At 41.2% G+C, this 21,432-nt stretch overlaps 1 protein-coding gene across 1 annotated transcript in view; it reads left to right on the forward strand.

The window, feature by feature from the left end:
* The window catches only part of RNF121 (ring finger protein 121), a 95,816-nt gene that overhangs the window by 42,497 nt on the left and 31,887 nt on the right, over positions 1 to 21,432 (forward strand). The window contains exons 3-5 of the mRNA XM_036747366.1: positions 828 to 969; positions 13,225 to 13,379; positions 17,354 to 17,461. Of these exons, the coding sequence (XP_036603261.1) occupies positions 828 to 969; positions 13,225 to 13,379; positions 17,354 to 17,461 (405 nt within the window). The remainder of the gene's footprint in view (positions 1 to 827; positions 970 to 13,224; positions 13,380 to 17,353; positions 17,462 to 21,432) is intronic.

The raw sequence follows: 21,432 nt of genomic DNA on the forward strand, positions 1-21,432 counted from the left end.
GTGTGTCTCGGGACTAAAGGATCCTTATCTAATTGAGAGGTCAGAGAAGTTTCAAAAAAGAAGATGAGGTATCATTTGAGTTGGGGTATAGATTCAGCAAGGAAGTTAGGTGGCAAAGTGGATAGAGTGCTGGGCCTGGAGTCAGGGAGACTCATCTTCTTGAGTTTAAAATCTAGCCTTAGACCAGGCCTTCACAACCTGTGTCCTGTGGTCCGTAAGCAGCCCGTAGACCACTTGCAGCACACCAAAGGATTTTGAGCGGCCCACGAAAAATATAGAGGAAAACCGCTGCAGGTTGTGCAGGCCTGCCCTAGACACTTACTGGCTGTGTGACCCTGGGCAAGTCATTTAACCCCGTTTGCCTCAGCTTCCTCATCTGTAAAATGAGCTGGAGAAGGAAATGGCAAGCCAGTATCTTTGCCAAGAAAACTGCAAATGGGGCTACAAAGAGTGGGACAGATACAACTGAAGCAACTGAACAAAGACAACAACATAGATTGGACAGGCAAAAAGGTGAATGGAACGATTGTCTAGATAGAAGTTACAGTTTGGAGGTTGGACAATAAGGGACTTTATTCTAAGCCATCCAGCAACTAGGCTTCCCTTTGCTTTAGATCACCAGTGCCAGGAATATTGTCTCTTCATTAACAGGTTTTCTCTTAGTTAAAATATGCTTGTTTCAGGTTCTTTCCAGTTCCAACATTCTACATTCTGTGTTCTGGGAGCACTTCCAATTATGATGTACTATAATTCTAAATCTGTAGTGGCAGGGGTGGGATGCTTCTAATTCCCCCACTGCCTGTCTAACACATTTGTTTGACTTTCAGGATCGAGCACGCTCGGATGCACGCCAAGCATCGTGGCCACGAAGCCATGCATGCAGAGATGGTCCTCATCCTCATCGCCACCCTGGTGGTGGCACAGCTGCTCTTGGTGCAGTGGAAGCAGAGGCATCCCCGATCCTATAACGTAAGCCATTTTTCCTCCCCTGCCTCTTATTCCTAGAGAATCCTTACACGCACAGAGCACTGGGCAAGTTCTCTTGAGCTAGTGTGAACTGAACAACCCTGATACGGACAAACAGTTCCACAAAATATTGAAGCAATGCATAGATGGGAAGGTATATCCAGTAATACCCCACCCGTTTTGAATTCAACTTATGATAACCATCCCTATATTGTAATAATTTGATGATAAGATAATTATTTCTCTAGCACATTAAGCTTTATGAAATGCTTTCTTTATAAGTCTTGTGAGATAAGTCTGGCACATACTATTTTCCTTGTTTTACAGAAAAGGAAACTAAGGCTCTTGAGCAGTTAAGTGACTTGTCCAAGGTCACACAGCTAAGGGAGTGGAATAGCTGGGACTTGAACCCAGGTCACTTGACTCCAAATACAGGAAAGACTCTGCTGCGCCAGGCTGTCTATGGCTGAGGTAGAACATTTTTTTTAAAAGGTCTCTAAATAGTGAAAGTAGTTAAGGTGGTTAAAAACTTTTTTATGTAGTGATGAGCCTCTCAGTTCCTACTCATACTGTTAGCTATTATTATATGTGAAATCCAAATATGTGTGGATATCTGGTTTCTAAGTCCACAACAAATTAGGAGTAGAAAATTCAGAGTGTGGGCTGAGGCTACAACTTGGCATAGTAGAGAAAACACTGGTAACCGGGGAAAAATAAAATACTAAATAAAAAAAAGAAATGAAAAAACACTGAACCTAGAATGAGAGAACTTAAATTCACATCTTAGATGTTTGTGACTTATTCCTGTGTAACCTTGGATAAGCTATTCTAGGCCTCATTTTCTTGACCTATAAAATGAAGAACTTGGCCTAGATGATCTCTAACTTTGAACTGTAGATCCTGTGATTTACATGCTAGAAAGAGATACGTTAACAGCAGAAAGACATCACTATTAAAAGTTTGATGGTGAGGGAAGAGACAGAAAATGCATTCTAAAAGCTGACGTTAGAGCTAAAGAAACAGCATTGTGTGAGGAAAAGACCACTGGACTTGGAGTCAGAGGGACTGGGTTCAGGGCCTGCTTCTGTCACTTACTTGGTGTGGCATGTCACTATCTGCTTTTAGTATCTTTTTCCTCAGCTGTAAAATGGGCTAAAATCCCTACCAATCTCAACAGGTTGATTGAGGAAAGCATTTTGTATAACTTAAAGAATAGTAGAAAATGGAGCAGCTTTTCTTATTTCAAAAGTAGTAACTAATATAGTCCAAGATTTAAAGCACTATCTGCTAGGGTTTTTTTTTTTAAGAAAGAAAAAGTATTTTTTAGACCATTAAACTTTATTTAAAGTATTGAATTATTATTTTAAAACCCAGTAGTCTTGTGGCCCCTGAGTACTAGAGAAAATAGCCTGACACATCTCAAAATCCCCTGAGGGCACTGCTATTTTGTAAACTAGTGCAATAATTGGTATTCATAATTATAATCCTGAGTTGACAGAAAAAGAGTAAAATTATGACCTATGTGTTCTGCTTGAGAAGGTAGTGTCATTTTAAAAAAAAAAGAAAAGAAAAAGAAAGGTAGTATCTTTCAAAATAAAATAGGTCTTGAGTGCATTGCAAGCTGACCCCTAGCTCCCCAGAAAACTTGGTCATTCCAACTGCCTTATTTCCTAAGGGTTCCAGGAAGCTGAGGTTTGACTGTAGTCTAGATAAGTGGATTTTTCAAAAAGAGAGAAGACTTATGGGGCTCCATTACCAGAGTGGGCCTTCATGAAATCAGTGTTTTCCAGGAACTCTTTAAATGATTGACAGTAGATGGCATGACTGATGTGTCAGGGAGTAGAGTGTATACAGCATAGCCACTAATAATTCTCAGAGCTAAGTGGAGGACAGTGGGGTAAAAGGGCCTTTGAATAGAGGAAAGAAAGGGGTCCAACAGGGATATATACGGATGAGAGGCTTTTTATTTATCCTCTACTAGGTTCCAACTAGCATTCTAATTCAACTAGCCTGAAAACTGTTCACAAGACTATCATGGTGGGTGACATAATCCTATGAATAGAATGATGCCCACAATTCACTTCAGTAGGCTTTCTCTCAAGGCTCCCCAAGCTAGTACTTCCTCTCTCAGCTCCATTCCTGTTGTGACACATAACCATGGAGAAATCCCTTTCTCTCATTGTGGTTTCTTAGTGCCCTCCTTGGCCAAAGGTGATTGAGACCAAAAGGAATGAGCAAGCTCAGAAATACTGAAGAATTAGATTCCCTTCTAAATGAGCTGATCCTTGGCTTTTAGCATTTGAAAGATCAAATAATAATTAGGTTTGAATAATGAAATCAAGTTCCCCTCTGATGCTTCATCAAAGCAGAGAGGCAGACCTGGGATCTGGCAAGTCCTGCCAAGCTGCCAGGGCTCCAAGCATGGGCCCAGCAATGGATAGCACGTATGTCTGCTGTCTGAAGAGCCATCTAGCTAAGTGTGAAGTCACCTTCTGGTAGTTTCTTTCACTACAGCAGCTTACGAAGACCACAAAGGAGTTAGGCCAACTAGATGGCGCAGTAGGAAGAACTCTGGGTTCCATTCTGGAGTCAGGAAGACCTGAGTTCAAATCCAGCCTCAGACCCTTACTGGCTATGTGACTCTAGGCATAAGTCACTTAACCTTTGCTTGCTCAGTTTCCTCATCTGTAAAATGGGGGAAATAATAGCACCTGCCGCCCAGGGTTGTTGTAAGGATCAAAGTAGATAATAATTGTAAAGCTCTCAGCACGGTTCCTGACACAAAGTAAGTGGTATGTAAATGTCGGTTTTTGTTGATATTATTATCACTAATTAGGGACTAGAAGGTAGAAGGTTCATGAGGTAGATTTGGACCCAGTTCAAGAAATAACTGCTCAGCAATCGAAGCTGTCCAACCTTCAAGTAATTGACTTAGGAGGTAGTGAGGCCCCTTTTGCCGGAAGTGTTAATGCTTTGGCTGGATACCTCTGTTGGGGATTGCAGAGAAGATTCTTGCCTGGAGAAACAATGACAATAAAAGCGTTTATGTAACATTCTAAGGTTTACAGAGCACTGCACAGATCTTATCTCATTTTGTCTTTACTACAACTCTAGGAGGGGTAGGTGATGTTATTAAAACCATTTTACAGAGGAGGAAGCTGAGGCCGACAGAGGTTAAGTGTCACACAGGGTCATATAGCTAGGAAATGGCTGAGACTGGATTTGAACTCGGGTCTTTCTGATCTGATTCTAGTGCTCTCTTGATTGTACCACCTAGCTGACTCTAGGTGGGTAGAAAGTTAGACTAGATTACCTATGGTGTCTTGTTTACATTCAGAGACAGTATGGCCTAGTAGAAAGAGCATCGGCCTTGGAATCCCTACTCCAGCTGCGTTACCTTGAGCAGATCACTTCATTTCACTGAGTTTAACTTCCCAGGTCAAGGCTGTAAAATGAGGAACGGTGGAGATCTAGAAAGACCCTTTTAGCTCAATGATTCTGTTTTCCTAGCTTTGGGACCTTGTGCAAATCACTTTAACCTTTCTACAATTCAGTTTCCTCATCTGTAAAATGAGATAGCAATACCTCACAGGATTGTTGTGAAGAAAACCACTTTGTAATACACCTTCAAGTACTGTAGGAATGGGAGCAGGTATTCTGATTTGCTTCTTGTCACACTTGCAAAGTTAGGATATTGCAAGCTTTGGAACCCAACCCCTACAGTTAGCTCACCAGCCTTCTTTTTGGTGGCTCCGACTTGTAGATTGAAGGAAGGTGATTGTTACCATCTTTGTCAAGACCAAAGTGACCTCAGTGTTAAGATTCAACATGGCCCTAGGAGCGAACATAAGGCTATGTGAGGAGATTCTGGCCTTTGCTGGTGGCCTTTTATCTTTAGACTTACTGAGATAGAGCCTCTCTGCTTGGCTCAGTGATGCCCAGCCTAAACAAATAAACTTGTTAGTTTGCTCAAGTTAGAAAAGATCCATGTGGGTACCACTGACAGTTGTAAGTAAGGGAGACAGTGCTTGCCTCCCACATTCATGCACACTATGTCTAAAGAGTCAGCACAAGGCACAATCACACAGAATTATAGGATCCAGGATATGGCAGTGATAGTGTCAGCTATGCATACATCTGTTTGAGGTTTCTGTTGGCTTAAAAGCAAAGTATCTGATAAAATTGTCAGCAAAGCATGTCAAAAAAAATTTTTTTTAACTGTTCCTATGATTTCACTGGTGTAGAAAATTTCTGGTGAGGAAACTCCCTCTATCAATGCAACTTGGCATCTGCTTGGCAATTGTTACGCTTTTTTGATAGTTGCCTGAGAAAATAAGGTTAAGTAACTTGCCCAGGGTCGAAAAAGCAGAATTTATCAGAACTGAGTCTTGAACCCTGTCTTTCTGACTCCAAAGCGAGCTCTTTATCCACTACACCATACTACCTCTAACAAGCTTATCTTTTGAAAAGTTGAGAAAGCTGTAAGGCTATTGCTGTCATGGACATGATTCTTTTAAGGTCAGTGTGGTAGAAGTGATAGCAATAGTAGGAAGCTGTGACTGTGCTGTCCTGGAGTTTCATACTCTAATTTCATCTCTTATTCATGTTTTCACCAAGTGCTCTTACCACCATGGAATGCTTTCCTTAGTTCCTACCCTATATCACCAAATGCTGGTTTCTTTACCTACCAGACAGTGTGTTGATTAGCTCCCTTCCTATCCATTGAGGTGAAAATGTCAGTGCATTCAGCCAAACAGAAGAAACTAGAATTGGGCCAACAGAAGAAGACTCACAGATAACAGAGGGTATTGAATAGTCTGGGATTGCCCGTGGCTCACAGGCGTCTTTTACCCTCCCAAAGGTGGCCTCTATGGCAGGGATGTCATTACCAAGTTTCATAATGATTTGACTGTCTCACTTATAGATAATTTTCCTGAAGTAATAAAATTAACCAATGGTGGTAGAGTAGAAGTATCTATAAAAGTAAAATCCTAAATATTTAAAGTATTAAAGAAAACTAAAACTAATCCTCTGATATAAAATCCTTTATTTCTTTGTGCCCCAAAGGACCTCTGGCCTACCTGTCTGCCCTTAGTAAGACCTATTCCTAACCTATGCTAGGGTAATTAAAAAAATCCTTAGAATTGTCAGGGGCCTTACAGGTCATCATCTAGTTTAGGTATTTAGCCTGTGCACTCCAGAGGAGGTCATAGTCACTTGTTGAACACTTCCAGTGACAAGGAGCTTCCTGTTTTATAAGCCAGCTATTAGATTGTTGTACACTTTAAAAGTTCTTTATATAGAGCCAAAAATTATCCCTAAAGTGTCTTTCTACTGGCCCTAATTCTGCCCTTTGGGACCATAGACTATAAGTTGGCTCCATTTTCCTTATGATAGCCCTTAAGCTATTTTAAGATACTTATTTTGTCCCCCAAGTCTACTCTTTTCCTGGCTAAATATCCTCAGTTCATTCTGTCTCTCTTTAGTTTGACATGGATCCATTAATTACCACTCTTTGGACCACAGTTTGCCATCTTTGCTACAGAATACTTTAAGCTCTCAGGCGTCAGTTTCCACATCAGCCAAACAAGGTTAATGGTATCTCCTCTCTGCTTCATACTTTACGAAGATATAGAAATGATAAAGTAATAGAAAATCCTGATACACTTGGAAGATAAAAAGTATAAAGTGCTGTGAACCTGAGCAGATGTCTGGGTGGCAGTCTTTGGGGGTAAAAACATCATCCTGTTTTTATCTTCGGATCTTATGAGAGAGATGGTTTTCATTTTTTTTTTCCAATCAACTAACAAGCATTTACTAAGTTCAAACTATAGGGCAGACATTGTGCTGTTGGGGATAATGGCACAACAATGAAACAATCCCTGCCCTTAAGGGCCTTACAATCTGTTCAAGATTATCAGTATTAGAGAAAGCCTTTTCAGTTGGATAAAGAGTTTGGAAGCCAGACTACAAAGGTTTGAGAAGTGAGTGAAAGGAGAGGAGATGGAGGCAAGTAAGAGTAGAGAACATTTTCTACAGACTTAGGAAGAAAGATGGTACATTGTTTGGAACACTTGAAGAGGCAATGGTAAAAAGTGGTCTGGATTTGGGGTTAGAAGGCCTGGGCACAAAGCTCAGTTCTGCCATTCGATATTTCTTCTCTCTTCCCCCCCCCCCCCTCCGCCCCATATTATACATGTGGCAAAAACCAAAACAGTAAAAAGCAAAAAACATAAAGAAAGTGAAAAAAGTATAATTTGCACTCAGAGTTTATCAGTTCTCTCTCTGGATGTGGATAGCATTTTTCATTATGGGTCTTGTCTTGGATCATTGTATTGATCCAGTTAGCCAAATCGTTCACAGTTGATCACTGTTACAATATTGCTGTTACTAACTATGCCTGCCCTGCACTGCATCACAGTGGATAGCATCACAACACTCCATCATTGATTATAGGATTTTGAACTATCACCTCCTCAGCCCTTATTGCAACTTTCTGTTGGGAAATCCTACCAGTCCTCAAGATTTGACTTGCTTCTCTCCTCTTCCAGGAAGTCTTCCTTGAACTTTCAAGTGTACTTTGATCTCTCCAACCAGAGAACTCTGGCAGCACATAGTATTTATATCACTCATTTAGGTACTTACTACCTTGTGTAGTTTCCCTGTCTCTCCAGTACCTAGAAGGGAGAAAACACGCTTAGTCATCTTAGTACCACCACATCCAACCCACTTCTCCACATCTTCCTCCTTCCTCCTGGCTTCCTACCAGCTGAGTACGGTGCTTTGTACAGAGTGCTTTGTAAATATGGAAAATTCTAGGTGAGGAAGGAACCTAGACAGCAGACCATCTAGGTAGAATCTCTTCTACAGTACCCCTAACAAGTGACCATCCAGACCTACATCCACTTAGGATCAATTAACAATCATTAAGTGACTACTGTGTGCTAAATTTAGAGAACTGACCTTAGAGGTGATCTAGTTATTTTACATATGAGGAAACCCAAGGCCCAGTGAAGTTAAGTGATTTGTCCATGGTCACAAATGCACTTGAAGACACCTGTCTAGTGGTAGGGAATTCCTTATCTGCAAAAACAATCTATTCTACTCTCGAATTGCTGTCATTGTTTGCAAGCCCTTCTCTATTTCTAACTGAAATTTTCTTCACTCAGACTTTAATCCTTTGGTCCAAGTTCTGCTCCCCGAGACCAAGCAGAACAAATCTAATCCTTCTCCTATGTGCAGTACATTACAGCCTTTTGACCAACATTGTATCTTCTGGTGGTGAGACAGTCAGCAGGGTGTAATGGAAAGCACACTGTATTTGGAATCAGATTCTGGCCCTTCAACCTATTGGCTGTGTGACCTAAAAATAAGTAAATCCTTTCCTCTTGGATCCTGCTTCTTCATCTGTCAAATAAAAAGAATGATTTAATTTCTCTTCATCTCCCTCACAGGATTTTTGTAAGGCTCAAATGAGATATTGATAAGGAATGTGCTTGTAAATTATAAAGCACTTTATAAATCTAAGCTGCCCTATTCTGCACCTGCATATTCATTTGTTACCACCAGATGTCAGGAGAATCTTTTGGGGTTCTGAGTTTGTTACCAACAATGTTAGCTTATAATAATGCTCTCCAGTAAAGCTTCTAAAATGAGATTATTAAATTAAACGGTGATAACACAGAAGTGAAACTTTCAGAGCAAAGAAAATAGAGAAAATACTCAGATGAGAGATTAATGTGCTCACTTTTCATGTTAAAATGATAGAATCTCAGAGCTGGAATCCAATACAGTCTAAATCATGGAATCCTTCTACATCATTCCAGGCAAGGTTTCCACCCCACCCCCCACCCCCAGTATCAACTTGAAGACCTTGAGTGATGAAGAGTTCAGTAACTATCAGCCAATTACAATTTGGGAGCACTCTCTGTAGGAAGTTTTTCTTTCCAGTTAATCTCAGTCTACTGCCCACTAATTCTCTCTTTCACCCCTTTTTTTTCTAGTTCTCTCTTCAGTGGCTAAGCAGGACAGTTCCTCAACTACAATGATTGTTACCCCACTCCCAACCACATACCGTCTCATCTCCAGATTTAAATAGCTCCAGTTCCTTCACCTCATCATCTTATGTTCTTGTGATCTGGGTTTCAGTCCCTTCCCAGTCCCGGTCACTCTCTGCTGGACATTTTCTGGCTTGGCATAGTCTTCCTAAAGCTTAAGTTCTAGAATTGAACACAGTTCTCTAAATGTATGCTGGCCAAATGTATGCCAACTAAAAGTCCCTGGTAATTCTCTTTTGCCTGTATCTCTACCATTTACCTTAGCCATAGGCAGATCTGAAAGTTGAACTCATCTTTGAGTTTAACTTCATCTCAAACCTTGATATCTATTCTTTTTGCCTTTGCTTTATTCTTTCTTTTTCTTTATGTTTTCTCAGTCATTTTGATGAATTTTATTAAACCCTGCCTATTCACCAGGTCAGAGAGTGTTAATGTTTAAGGTGATGTGAGATCATTAGTTCAGTGAGGAGGAAACTGAAGCTCAAAAAGGAGATGGGAATGCTCAGAGGTACAGAGAGTGTAGGTGGCAGAACCATTGCCAGAACATGGATTTTAGGGTCATGGAGAGAGTTGTAAGAGCTCTTAGCGGCCAGTTAATGTAGCCTGGTTTGATGGAGGAGGGAACCGAGGCCTAAAGAGATGAAGTAATTTGCCCAGGGTCACAAAAGTAGTAAGTATCACAATTAGGATTTAGCCCAGTCTTTTCTCTTACTCCAAGTCTAACATTCTTTCTCTCATACTACTGTGCCTCCCATGACTCAGAGCTCTACAACATGTCATCAGGGCATCTCTGAATTTCTTTGAAAGAATATTTAATTTCAACAAATAGAGATAGTCCCTATTTTTAGGGAGCCTATAATTTAATACTTGTATTGATGATGCTAGGGAGTAACTAGAATGGAAGTTTAACAGCTGTGATTCAAGGGAAAATTAACTGCAAATGTGAGGGCTCTATAAGGTTATTAGAGAAGTTTGGGGAGGAAGAGCTCTTTCACAAGAGGAGTGTGTGAGAGAGAGTATCAGAGAAGGCTTCATGGAGAGAATGCATCTGAAATGGTCTCAAAGGAACAGAGGGAGCGAGAGGGAAACACATCAATAGATGTGAGGGGCCTGAAAGAGGGGAACTTAATTTTAGACGTTGAAAGAGGAGAGAATAAGGTAAGACCATAGACTCAGAGTAGAAGAGATCTGAGAGATCTTTGAGTCCAGCCTTCTCATTTTACAAATAAGGAAACAAAGCACTTAGTGTCTGAGGCATGATTTGAATTCAGGTCTTCTTGACCCCAGGGTAACTATTCGCTATGCCATGCTGCCTCTCCATCTGGGGGCATTTTGGCTGGAGTGTCATGTACGTGAATGGTAGTATGAGAAAGCTGGAAAAATAGTGTGCCCCTAGATTCTGGAACCTTGAGGGTTCTAGTATCAGAGAGTTAGACTCTGAGAGACAATGAGGAACCCCGAGGCAGCTAGGTAGTGCAGTGAATAGTATTAGATTTGGAGTCAGGAAGTCCTGAGTTCAAATTTGGCCTCATACTTTACTAGTTTTGTCACCCTGATCAAGTTATTTATTTAACCTTTCTCAGCCTCAGTTTTTCTTTGTCTATAAAACGGGAGTGATAACATCACCTACCTCACAGGATCGTTGTGAGGATCCAACCTCCTAGTGATATATAAAGCTATCAGCATCACTGAAGGTTTTTTGAATGGAGGAGTGATGATCACAACAGCGTTTGCTGTATAAAAATGGGTTGGAGAATTTCTTGCTTAAAACTCTCGAGGGAATTTGGTTGCTTTTTTAACAGCTTTAAAATTTCAGAGTTGAAAGCTATTCACTGAACAAGAGCACTTAGAACTAGGAAAATCCATTACTTTGTTTCACTTATGTTGTAGGAGAGACCTATTCATAATCATGTCATTGATTCTGGTTGTGAATCGAATCTATCTTTAAGGCCACCAGGGCACGCTCATCTTTTTGCTTTGCTCTCCTTCCTCTTGCATCCTGAGTTTCCATCTTGGAAGCATGTGCTGTGAGCTTGTAGCTTTTGTCTTCAGTGCTGTTTCACCTTCAGGTCCTAAGAACAGGGGAGAACACCATGACTTCTCTGTTACTCTGTTAGTTATATTACTTTGAAAAACTGTCCAGAGGCCAGAAGAACAGAAACATCCTCAAGTAGGACATGCTTTGCTTGGCTATGAACAGTTCTCCCACAATCTGTTGTAGTATGTGTCCTGTTTTAAAAATGCTGTAGTGAGCTTTGAGATCAAGAACCCTAAAGAAGCTTTTAGCTTTTCACTCAGTTGAAGGTGGCTTTGGAGCTGAGCTTTGAAAAAGGAAGCTGTTGAATCTCTTTAACTCTAATCTGCCCTTTTCATAACTCCTTCTATTTTATTTGTGGCTGTTACTTCTTTCTCAGAACTGTGCAATGACTCTTTACTGCCCATTAAATTCAATTTAACAGACATTAAGGCACTCTGCTAGGCACTGGTGATACAAAGACAGAAAATGAAACACTCCTGCCCCAGAGAATAAGTATTATACTGCCTACTTAATAAAGTATAAACTCCTTAGGTCAGCATTCTGGGTATCCTCCACAATCTTCCCTCCTATTAATCTTCCTTAAATACATATCTAATGTCACTCCTTTTTTCACAATGCACCTGTCATTCGAGGTCCTGCACAGTCTGGTGCCTCCCTCCTTGTGCAGCCTCATCTCACACTGCATCCAAGAATCATTCAGCCAGACCAGACCTCACCATTTTTGTGCCTTCAGTTCATATCATTCTCTATACTTGGAATGTTGTAAGTTCGCAGATCTAGAGTTGGAATAGATCACAGAGGTCATTTTGTCATAAGATTATAGATATATAGCTGAACAAAACTTCAGAGCCCATCTACTCCAATCTCCTCATTTTTCTGGGTAAAGAACCATAAGCCCAGGGAGTGACCCCAAGGTCACGCAGGCAGCATGTGACAGTGTTGGGATTCAAACCAAAGTCCTCTGACTCCAAAGCCAACTCTCTTTTGTTAAGGGCTGTTAAGGGGTCCCCTGAACTTGTCTTTTTGAGTTGCCATATTTTCCAAAAATACTGGACCCAGAGCATGCAGGAGGAGGACAAAGGCCCCCTACTCCCTAGCTGACATTATTTGTCATTTGCACCCCAAGCTGGATTCCCTGTGTGTCCTTGGGAGGTAAGACAGGCACCAAGCAGTCTGTGCCAGGCTGGGAAAATGCTTGTGTAGCTGGGGTCCTTTGCAGATAAGCAGACCCTCCTATCTTCATAGTCTAGTGGTTACCAAGGGAAAAGAATACCATCACCTTGCTCCTCCTCTTCAGGAGGGGTTTTGTCCCATCCCCCCATGGCACACCCCTTCATGTTTTCTCTTCCTCCTTTTGTTGTACTGTCATAACTACGCAAACTTCTGTAAGGATTGTGAACTCTTTGGGTTCCACGTGCATATTCATTTCTCTTATAATAAACCTGGTTTTCGTATAAGTCTTGTGATGTTGTGATTGTCTGTTGAAATTCTTACTTTCATAATAATAATATTACACTTGAAGGTTTTCAGAATGCTTTACGTTCATTATTAGATCACTAGATCTTTACGGACTAGTGAGGGGGGTACTATAATCAATCTGTCAATGAACAAGCTTTTATTTTTTTTATTTTAGACTTAAATACTAAAATTTAAATATACAACAAGAAAAAGAAACATAAACTTAAATACAAAAGAAAAAAACATTGCTATGTGCATAGCAGAATGTAAAAAAGGATTCAAAATATACAGCAATAAATTTCCATTTCAAGAAAGAGCCTATAACAATTACAACACATTGTGTTCAGAGCTGTCCATCTTTGCTTTCTTGTCCGTTTTCTTTTGTTCTCTGCGCTTTTCACTTTGTTCTTACTTACTTGCTGTCTCATTGTTTCTCACCTAACACTTTGTCTGCCTTTCCCTTATGTACTTAGCCATTTATCTTTCTGTGTTTATGTATTTTTCATATTAACCCTGCCTGCCTATGAGCTCTATATGTTAGTCAAACTGTACAATTCCCCCAGTACCTAACATAGTGAGTGCACTGCACACAGTTGATGCTTAATAAATATCTGTTGAAGAGAGGTGATAAATGAAGAAGGGCTTTCTAACATGAAGACTTTATACATGTAAGCTTTTGTTATCATCATTGTGTTTGTGTTTCAGATGGTGACCCTCTTTCAGATGTGGGTTGTCCCCCTCTATTTCACAGTGAAGCTACACTGGTGGAGGTTCCTAGTGATCTGGGTCCTGTTCTCTACTGTTACCGCCTTTGTTACTTTCCGAGCCACACGCAAACCTTTGGTGCAGACAACCCCAAGGTAAGAATTATGGCAGGGGAGCAGGGCAATGGGGACACATTGGGTGATAGAATCATAGCATAGTGGAGGCAGCCCTATCTAGAATGCCACCCTACTCTTCACCATTTCCCCATCTTTCATTTACAGAAGAATTACCTAAGTATAATTCACTCCTCTGCCTTATAAGGCCTGGTAGGATACTTAGGTCTCTGATTAGTCATTGCAGCCTGGAGCTTTCAGAGATCATGCTGCCCTACTGGGTATTTTACCATTAGAAGTCCATTTCAAGTTTGTAATTCCTGTGGTCAAGCAAAATGTGGCTAAAAATGACTCATCTTCAAAATGAAAGGGTTTGACTGAATGCCCAAACATGGGATTGGGTTTCCTTGAGGCAGGGGCAAAGTGGACAAGTAGTGAGCTCTCCATCACTGTAGAACTGCAAGATGAGTTTGAGTGATTGCTTGTAAAGTTTGTTGTGAAAGGAACACTTTTTCAGATATGAATTGGTCTAGATGGGCTTCAAAATATACAGGAACCAGAAAGAGAATTCTATTTTACATCTGATTTTCACTTATAGGAAAGAACTGGTTTCTGGGGTAGAAATAATGGATACATTTTGACAATAACTACTCCCTCTTAGTTAAGGTTTATGATGAGGAGAGGCAAAAAAAAAAATGAATGTTAAAAAATAATAATAAAAATAAAACCAGAGGGAGAGAGAGAGAAGCCAGGCTTAGTTTGCCATTCCCCTAGATTTTGGGAAAGCAGATTTCAAAGGTTTGAGAGAAAGGAAAAGTGGATCGAAGGGACTAAAATTCTGTAAGGGAGGTCAGTTCAGGAGACACGGAAAGCCCTCAAGAAGGAAGGTCTGAAGCCACAAAGGGAAACAATTCTGATTTGGAGGAAAAATGGAAGTTGTGGATGAGGATTCATAGAGAATTTATAAGACATGTACAGAAAATTAAATGTATGGCAGGTAGCAGGATAAATGTAAAAATCTGACTTAAGTCTGTAAAAATAGCGTCAGGAATACCTGAGTCAAAGCTCAGATTGAATTGAAATGAACAAGAAAATCTAAGAACAACAAATTTTTTTTAAGCTATGTTAGGAGTATAACTAGCAGTGGTTGGAACACTGATAATCGATGACAGAGGGAAGATAATTTTGCCTAATTCTTGTTTTGCTTCTGTTCACTCCGCCAAAGAGAATGTTAGAGTGGAAAAAACAGTGCGGAAGTGGCTAATGGGGAATTGATAGGAATGAGTAAGGAGATTGTAAGAGAGCATCTTTCATGAGTCCACATCATCTGGCCCAGAAGCCCAGTGTCTTCACACAGTGCTTCTCCAAGGGGATGGGCCAGGGGATTTTCACCAAGGGTTTCATGAAATTTTGCTCTCCACATATCTAAAATTTTGTCATTTATAGACTCCTTACTTTGGCCACTACCAGAAATTCAGCTGCTTTTGAGCTTGCAGTTCATGTGAACCATCAAATTCCAAACAAAACAAAATGGCCTCCCAAACTACAAGCGATTACAGATATTTATTGCTCTTAGAATGTTAACTCACTTCACCCCCGGTATTCCTCGCCACACCCCAGGACTCCTCCGTTCCCCAGTCCCCAGCCTCAACTGCAGTTTGTTGTCTGTCTAATCTAATAAAATTAACCGTGGTCTGTTAATTGCTGAATTAGACTATTTTCAGTGCTCATCCTTGACACTGATACTTTTCTACTTGTTAGACACCTTTTCTTCTCTCAGTTTTCTTAATACTGTTCTCTCATGGCTCTCCTCAGGCATGTCATCAACACCACTGTTTGGATTGTTGATGAGAAAAGTTGTCTGAGACAGATCTCGAGAAGCTGCTGCTTGAGACTTCCCTCCAGGCTGACATCAATTACTCTTTAGGTCCAATTTTTCTATCAGTTACAAGTCCCTCTGATTTTACTATCATCCAGCTCAAATCTCCCCATGTTTTTCACAAGGATATTGTGAGCGATATTGGCCCTTTAATCACAAATATAGCTCTAGTCTTGGTGTAATGGAAAAAGCTTTGGTCTGGGAGCCTAAAGGAAGTGGCTTTCAAGTCCTGGCTGTGCCAGTTATTAGATATGTGACCTTGGGCAAGGTATCTGAATTCCTTGAGTTCTCTCCTGTAAAATGTCAGGTTTAGTTCTGTGTCATGATGTCCCCCTGATCTAGCATTCTTACTACCACTTTGTGAAGTAAATGTCAACTCCTAACATACCACACAGCATTTTAGCATAGTGCCTAGCACACAGTAGATGCACAATAAATGCTGGGGGTGGGGCTAGGGGGTTTAATAAATTAGAAGTTAAATGTCTTTCCATGGGTCAGGTAGCTATTTAATAATAGAGAAGCAGTCTGGGCTCTGGCCTGAGGTATCCACCTTGTCTCTGTTCTCTTCTCACACTTAAATAATATGTGATCCCAGATTTGAAGATTTGATTTTGGGGCCCTAGGATCCCCATGTTTCTGATAAGTGAGCATGGCTTGATCCATTGAGATCCCTCACGTAGGGCCTCCATCCTCTGCATTCCTTGCTAACTCCTTCTTTGTGGGAAGTGGTAAGGTCATTCTGTTCTCCTTTTACTTCTGTCTTTTCCTCTGCCAACCCTTTTTAAAAAAAAAAAAAAAGAGTTGGCCAGCCTCCTTCCTGGGCTGTGACCATAGGGTCACAACTCTGCATCATTCACAGTAGCAGCCTTACCCTTAGACCAGCCAGTTAGGGTGCTGTAAAGTATTTTTCTGCTATGGGGTATAGAGGAATAAACATTATCTATGGGTTGGCAAAATTGCCAGTGTACAGCATGAGGTTATCATGAGACAGATCCCTTGGTCTTGTGTCTTTCTATCCAGCCTTTTGAACCCAGCCTTCTCTCATCACATCTACTTCCTACTTGTCTAAGAAGCCTGTTTTCCTCTTCATTGCACCCTGTTTTTGTTTTGTTTTGTTTTTTTACCCTCCACCCACTCCAGTGACTTCTTGGTCACCAGGGCAATGGATAGCTTTTCTCTTTGGTTCTCCAGGCTTTTCCCTTCCTTAGCTAGAGTGTATGTAAAACTTAAGCTTTGGACAATTATGTGGATGAAAGAGCCATAGGAAACCATTAAGGAAAGCTCAGGATATATGAAGGATATTCCATCCCTGCCCCAGGGTGATAGAAATAATAACACATTTTTTTAGTATGTTAAGGTTTATAGTTCACTTCATAGCAAAACATTGAGGAAGGTTATGCAAGTATTTTGAATTCAGTTTTACAGTTGAGGAAACTCCAAGGTATAGGGCAGGTAGGAGTGACTTGCTCATCTAGTAAGAGTCTCATCTGGACCCATACCCAGGTGGTTTTCTGACTCTAAGGCCAGTATTCTTTCTTTTATATCACACTGCTTTGTACCTGAACTCAAAGTCAGGTCCAAGACAAGTAATCTCACCACTGTACCATTCTGTCTTCCAAAAACATCCAGAACAGTTATGATGGAATTTTTCAAAGTATCTTCATTAAGAAACAGCCCTAGGGATAGGGAGACCTTGAAGCTAACCTCAGGACCCCAACAGAGCAGTATGGCATTGAAATGGTTAGGCCTGTTTCACTATCTTACTAAAGTTCCGGAAGAAAAGAGGATGGTCCTGTGGAGAGGATATGCTACATGGATCGGCCTGAGTACCCAGTAGTTCTTGCTGTTCCAGATGTCAGAGACCTGCCCCATGACATTTAAAAGGGGAAATTATCTCCTCCTACCTCTGGTCCTGGCAAGTCTCAACTAACTTAAGGGAAGTAACCTTCTCTAGAATTCACAGTTCTATTTGTTCAGGACTGAGCAGCCTGCCACTGCCTCAGGATAAACAAACCTATCTAAAGCAGTGGGTCACCTTAGGACTTCTTTTAATGGTGTTTGGCTTTGGGAAGAAAATTGGAAGAGATTTTGATAACTTGGCTGTATTGATTCTCCCTTCCCCATGTTTTCTTTCTAGGCTGGTTTATAAGTGGTTCTTGCTAATATACAAAATCAGCTATGCCACTGGAATCGTTGGCTACATGGCTGTGATGTTCACCCTCTTTGGGATTAACTTGTTATTCAGGTAAGTAAATGCCCAGTGTGTGTTGTGCTTTAGTTCCCAGGTGGGGGGAAGGATGGGTTTGGCCTTGTTTTCTAAGGACTGAAACTTCAATGACTTGCCCAAGTTATTGTCCCAGCTTTCCTAGCTTGTTATTCAGTTCAGTTCAGTGCAGGCGAGTGGGCTGTTTATTGGTTTATTCAGTCAGCAAACATTTATTAAGTGCTAACTCTCTTAAGAGCACGGCAATAGGTGCTTAGCCTCAAGTACTACATGTGGGACCAGTGCCAGAGAGCAGGGGAGGGGTTTGCATTTGAGGCCTCAGGTGAGATAGAAAGAAACCTGCACTAAGAGCAAGGAAAACTGACTCTCTGATCTCAGTCAGTTTACATGATGTCCCTGAGCCTTAGTTCTTTCACCTGTAAAACAGAGAGAATGAAGTTTACCTACCAAATGGAACTGTTATGAAGGTCCAATGATATAATGAAGGTAAGGCCTTATCTAAGTGACAGTTGTTACCATTATCAATAGAACCTATTCTCAGTGCTTTATGGTAATGAGCAGGAAGAGTCTAGATAGCTAAAATTGACTACTAGGCCAAAATAATTTGGGAGGGAAGTAATAGATCTATCCAACTTGAATGTCTCCCAGAGGTATTCATAAAGAGCAGTAGCAATGATTGATTGTAGAAGTTTAAGCTAAAAAGATCCTTGGGGATTGTCAGGTTCAACCTTTTCATTTTCCAGGGAAGGAAACTGAGGCCCAAAAGTGGTTTGAGGCAGAAGAAAGGGACTTGCCTGAAATCATATAGCAAGTCAATGACAGAGTTGGGACTAGAACCCAAGTCCTTGCTCTGAGAGCTGCCTCCCTCCTAGGGCTATTGTGAGAAACAGATGAGAAAATGGGCGTGAACAGTCATTGGAAAAGTCTTTCTACTGAGCAGATACGAGTCCAGGCTACCCAGGTCCTGGTTGTTGGCTGCAGCAGAAGTAGAGGACTAGGCTGGAATCCCCAAGGAGGCCAGTTCTAATGCACTTTCCCAAGCTCAGCTGCAGATAAGAACAAGAACAGTAGCCCACTCTTCTGATGGATTTGACTTTCTCGAGGTGCTGACAGACATCCTCATTGAACCTTCATGTAGCCCTTGGAGGTAGGCAATGTAAATATTACCCCCATTCGACAACTGGGGAGTCTGAAACTTTAATGACTTGCCCAAGTTAAGCCATTTGTCCCAGCTTTCCTAGCTTGTCATTCAGTTCAATTCAATGCAGATTTAGGTTTTCTGCCCTAAAGGAGATTGCCTAGAAGGACTAGTGTGGGCACATGTATGCAAATAAAGAGTGGTCCCAGTAGATAAGGGAGGAATAAGAGGTCATTTTGGGTGGGTGGTCAGGGTAGTCTTTATGGATGAAGTAATGCCCAAGCAGTGCCTCTGAGGAATAGATAATTACAGCAGACAGATGACAAGGGGTACATTTGAGGCTTTGACTAATGCATTTAAGTGGGAGGGGCCAGGATTTGATTAAGTGTTAGCAAGTAGGTCCACCTGGCTAAAACAGAGTATGAAGGGAGAGTAATATGAAATTGAAGCTGGAGGAGATAGATTGGAACCATATTATGGAAGGGCTATAATGATCTAAGGAGTTTCTATTTTATCTTGTAAATACAGAGTTGTGAATGGTGTTTTGAGCAGACAATTGTGCATCATTAAATGTCAGAACTGAAGCTCTAGCCTAGGATTTCTGACTGCAGGCTCAGTACTTTTTCAAATACCACACTGTCTCAGGTAGAACTTTGTTGTGGAAAGATCTAGGTCAGAGGTGAGAAACCTGTGGCCTCAAGGCCATATGTGGCCCTCTAGGTCCTCCAGTTCAGCTCTTTGACTGAATCCAAACTTACTATTTATTTGTTTGTTTGCTTGTTTGTTATTTTATTAAGGGGATTTGTTCTGTGAAGTTTGGATTCAGTCAGAGGGCCACACTTGAGGACCAGGGCCACATGTGGCCTCCAGGCCACAGGTTCCTCACCCCTGACCTAGGCTGTAGAGATCTTGATTGTGTAAATTTACAAAGAGAAAGGAGAGGGTATTCTATGAACTTTTCCCTGCCCCCTTTTGAACTTCTGAAACTTGAAGGAAGAGTTTTAGGACAAGTGAAAAGCAAGTTTGCTTTCTGTTCCTGGATGAAGCTTCCATAATGGGCCATTATCAGTAACAACCACTATTGGGCTAGTACCTTCTGTGTGTAAAACACTGTTCTGGGGACTAGAGAAGTACAAGTTTAGATAAGACAGGCCTTACCCTCTTGGAGCTAGTGGAATCTAGTAGAGGATCTAAGCTACAAACATAACTACTGTACACAACACAATACATGGCAAGGACATCAGAGGGTACAGGAGACTGTGGAAAGCATCTTGCGGTGGCCTCTAGGCCTTGCTTACTGCTATGTTCTTAGGGCATCATATCTTCAGCTCTTCTTTACTAAGCACCTACTCCATGTAGAGCGCTGTATTAGTAGCCAAGGTTACAAAGAACACAAAAGAAACCATGCTTATCCTCAAGGAGCTTAACTTCTACTGTCAACTTCCAGGAGCCAGTACAGGAGACCCCTTGCCCTTTGCCTGAGCCTTTCTTCTCTTATTGCTCTATGTACTTCTTGTCAGTAAATCCCATGTCCTGTATTCTGACCTTACTGGTCCCTGAGCTTGCTTGGCTCCCTTAATTTAGAAACTTGCCTCCCAGGTCTCTAATTGCAAGTTACTTCTATCTCTTGTTGCCTCTTGATGCCCAATTCTGATATTCATTCTCTCTCACCTTTCTTATCATCCCTACACAACTGGACCACAAGAGTTCATTTCTAGAGTTTACTCACAAAGGAAAAGAAAATTGTAGGAAGATTAAGAATAGAGTTCCAGGTGAATAATACTTAAGCCTGCCAACATGATCCTTTTCTAAAATTCCCCAAACCTAATTTGATTTTGGCCCAGAGCCCATAGCGCTATTCCATCTCAACCCCAAAACAAAATATATCTTTCCCACTAGAATGTCACTGCCCTGGGCATCTCTCCCTCGTTCACTCAGTCAGTTGAGCAAGAGATAAAAAAAATGCTATTATATACAACTAATTTTTTTCTCTAGATACCCAGAAAGCTGAATAAGTTAGCCCTACTAACTACTAGTCTCTCCTTCTAGATTATGGATTACAGTTGGGGGTTATGTTTCCCCCTCCTATTGGGGAGCTTTCTGACCCCTTCTTCCTTATTCTCTTATGGCATCTGTGGTATAAATCCTGGAAGTTTACTCTTTTGAGCTTATATGTTGTCAAAAAAAGATCAGACCTTAAAGGGACCTATGTAGTCATCTAGTCCAGGGCTGTCCAACCTTAGGTTTTTATTGAAACAATGGACAGTATATTTTGATTTGCCATTTTAGTGAGCGCTCTGCGATAGCTCGACTTTTACTAAAGCATTTATGTAAATTTCTATACTTGTAGGTGGGCCACGTAAATCACACTGTAGGTCGCATGTGGCCCATGGGCTGCATTATGGACAGCCCTGATCTAGACTAATGTATACCTGAACCTTTCTATAAAAAGCTTGTTATAAAGCCATACAGACTCACTTGAAGACCTCCAGTGATGGGAAAATCACCAGCTCCAGAGGCAGCCCATTCCATTTTTGGACAGCTCTTATTTGCTTGTGCTGAGTCTAACCAACACCATAGCAATCACTGGGCTACTTCTTATGAATCTGAGGCAAAAACAGATCCAGGTTCTCAGTTGTTCCTTGCCTATGTTTTTTTCCTCTCTGCCTCCACTTCTCTGGGATCCGAAAATAGACAGGCATAGCCATCATCATGCCTGGCTTTTCCTGGGTGCCCTGATCTATGTTTCTGTTCAGACTAAGGTGTGAACAATTCCCTTTCCTCTAAGTTTAGCTAAGTACAAGATGAAAGCTTGAGATCCCAGGAAAACCGGTGGAAATAGAGCAGTTCTGGA

This window comes from Trichosurus vulpecula, chromosome 2, assembly GCF_011100635.1.
Source record: "Trichosurus vulpecula isolate mTriVul1 chromosome 2, mTriVul1.pri, whole genome shotgun sequence".
In the NCBI taxonomy this organism is placed as follows: Eukaryota; Metazoa; Chordata; class Mammalia; order Diprotodontia; family Phalangeridae; genus Trichosurus; species Trichosurus vulpecula.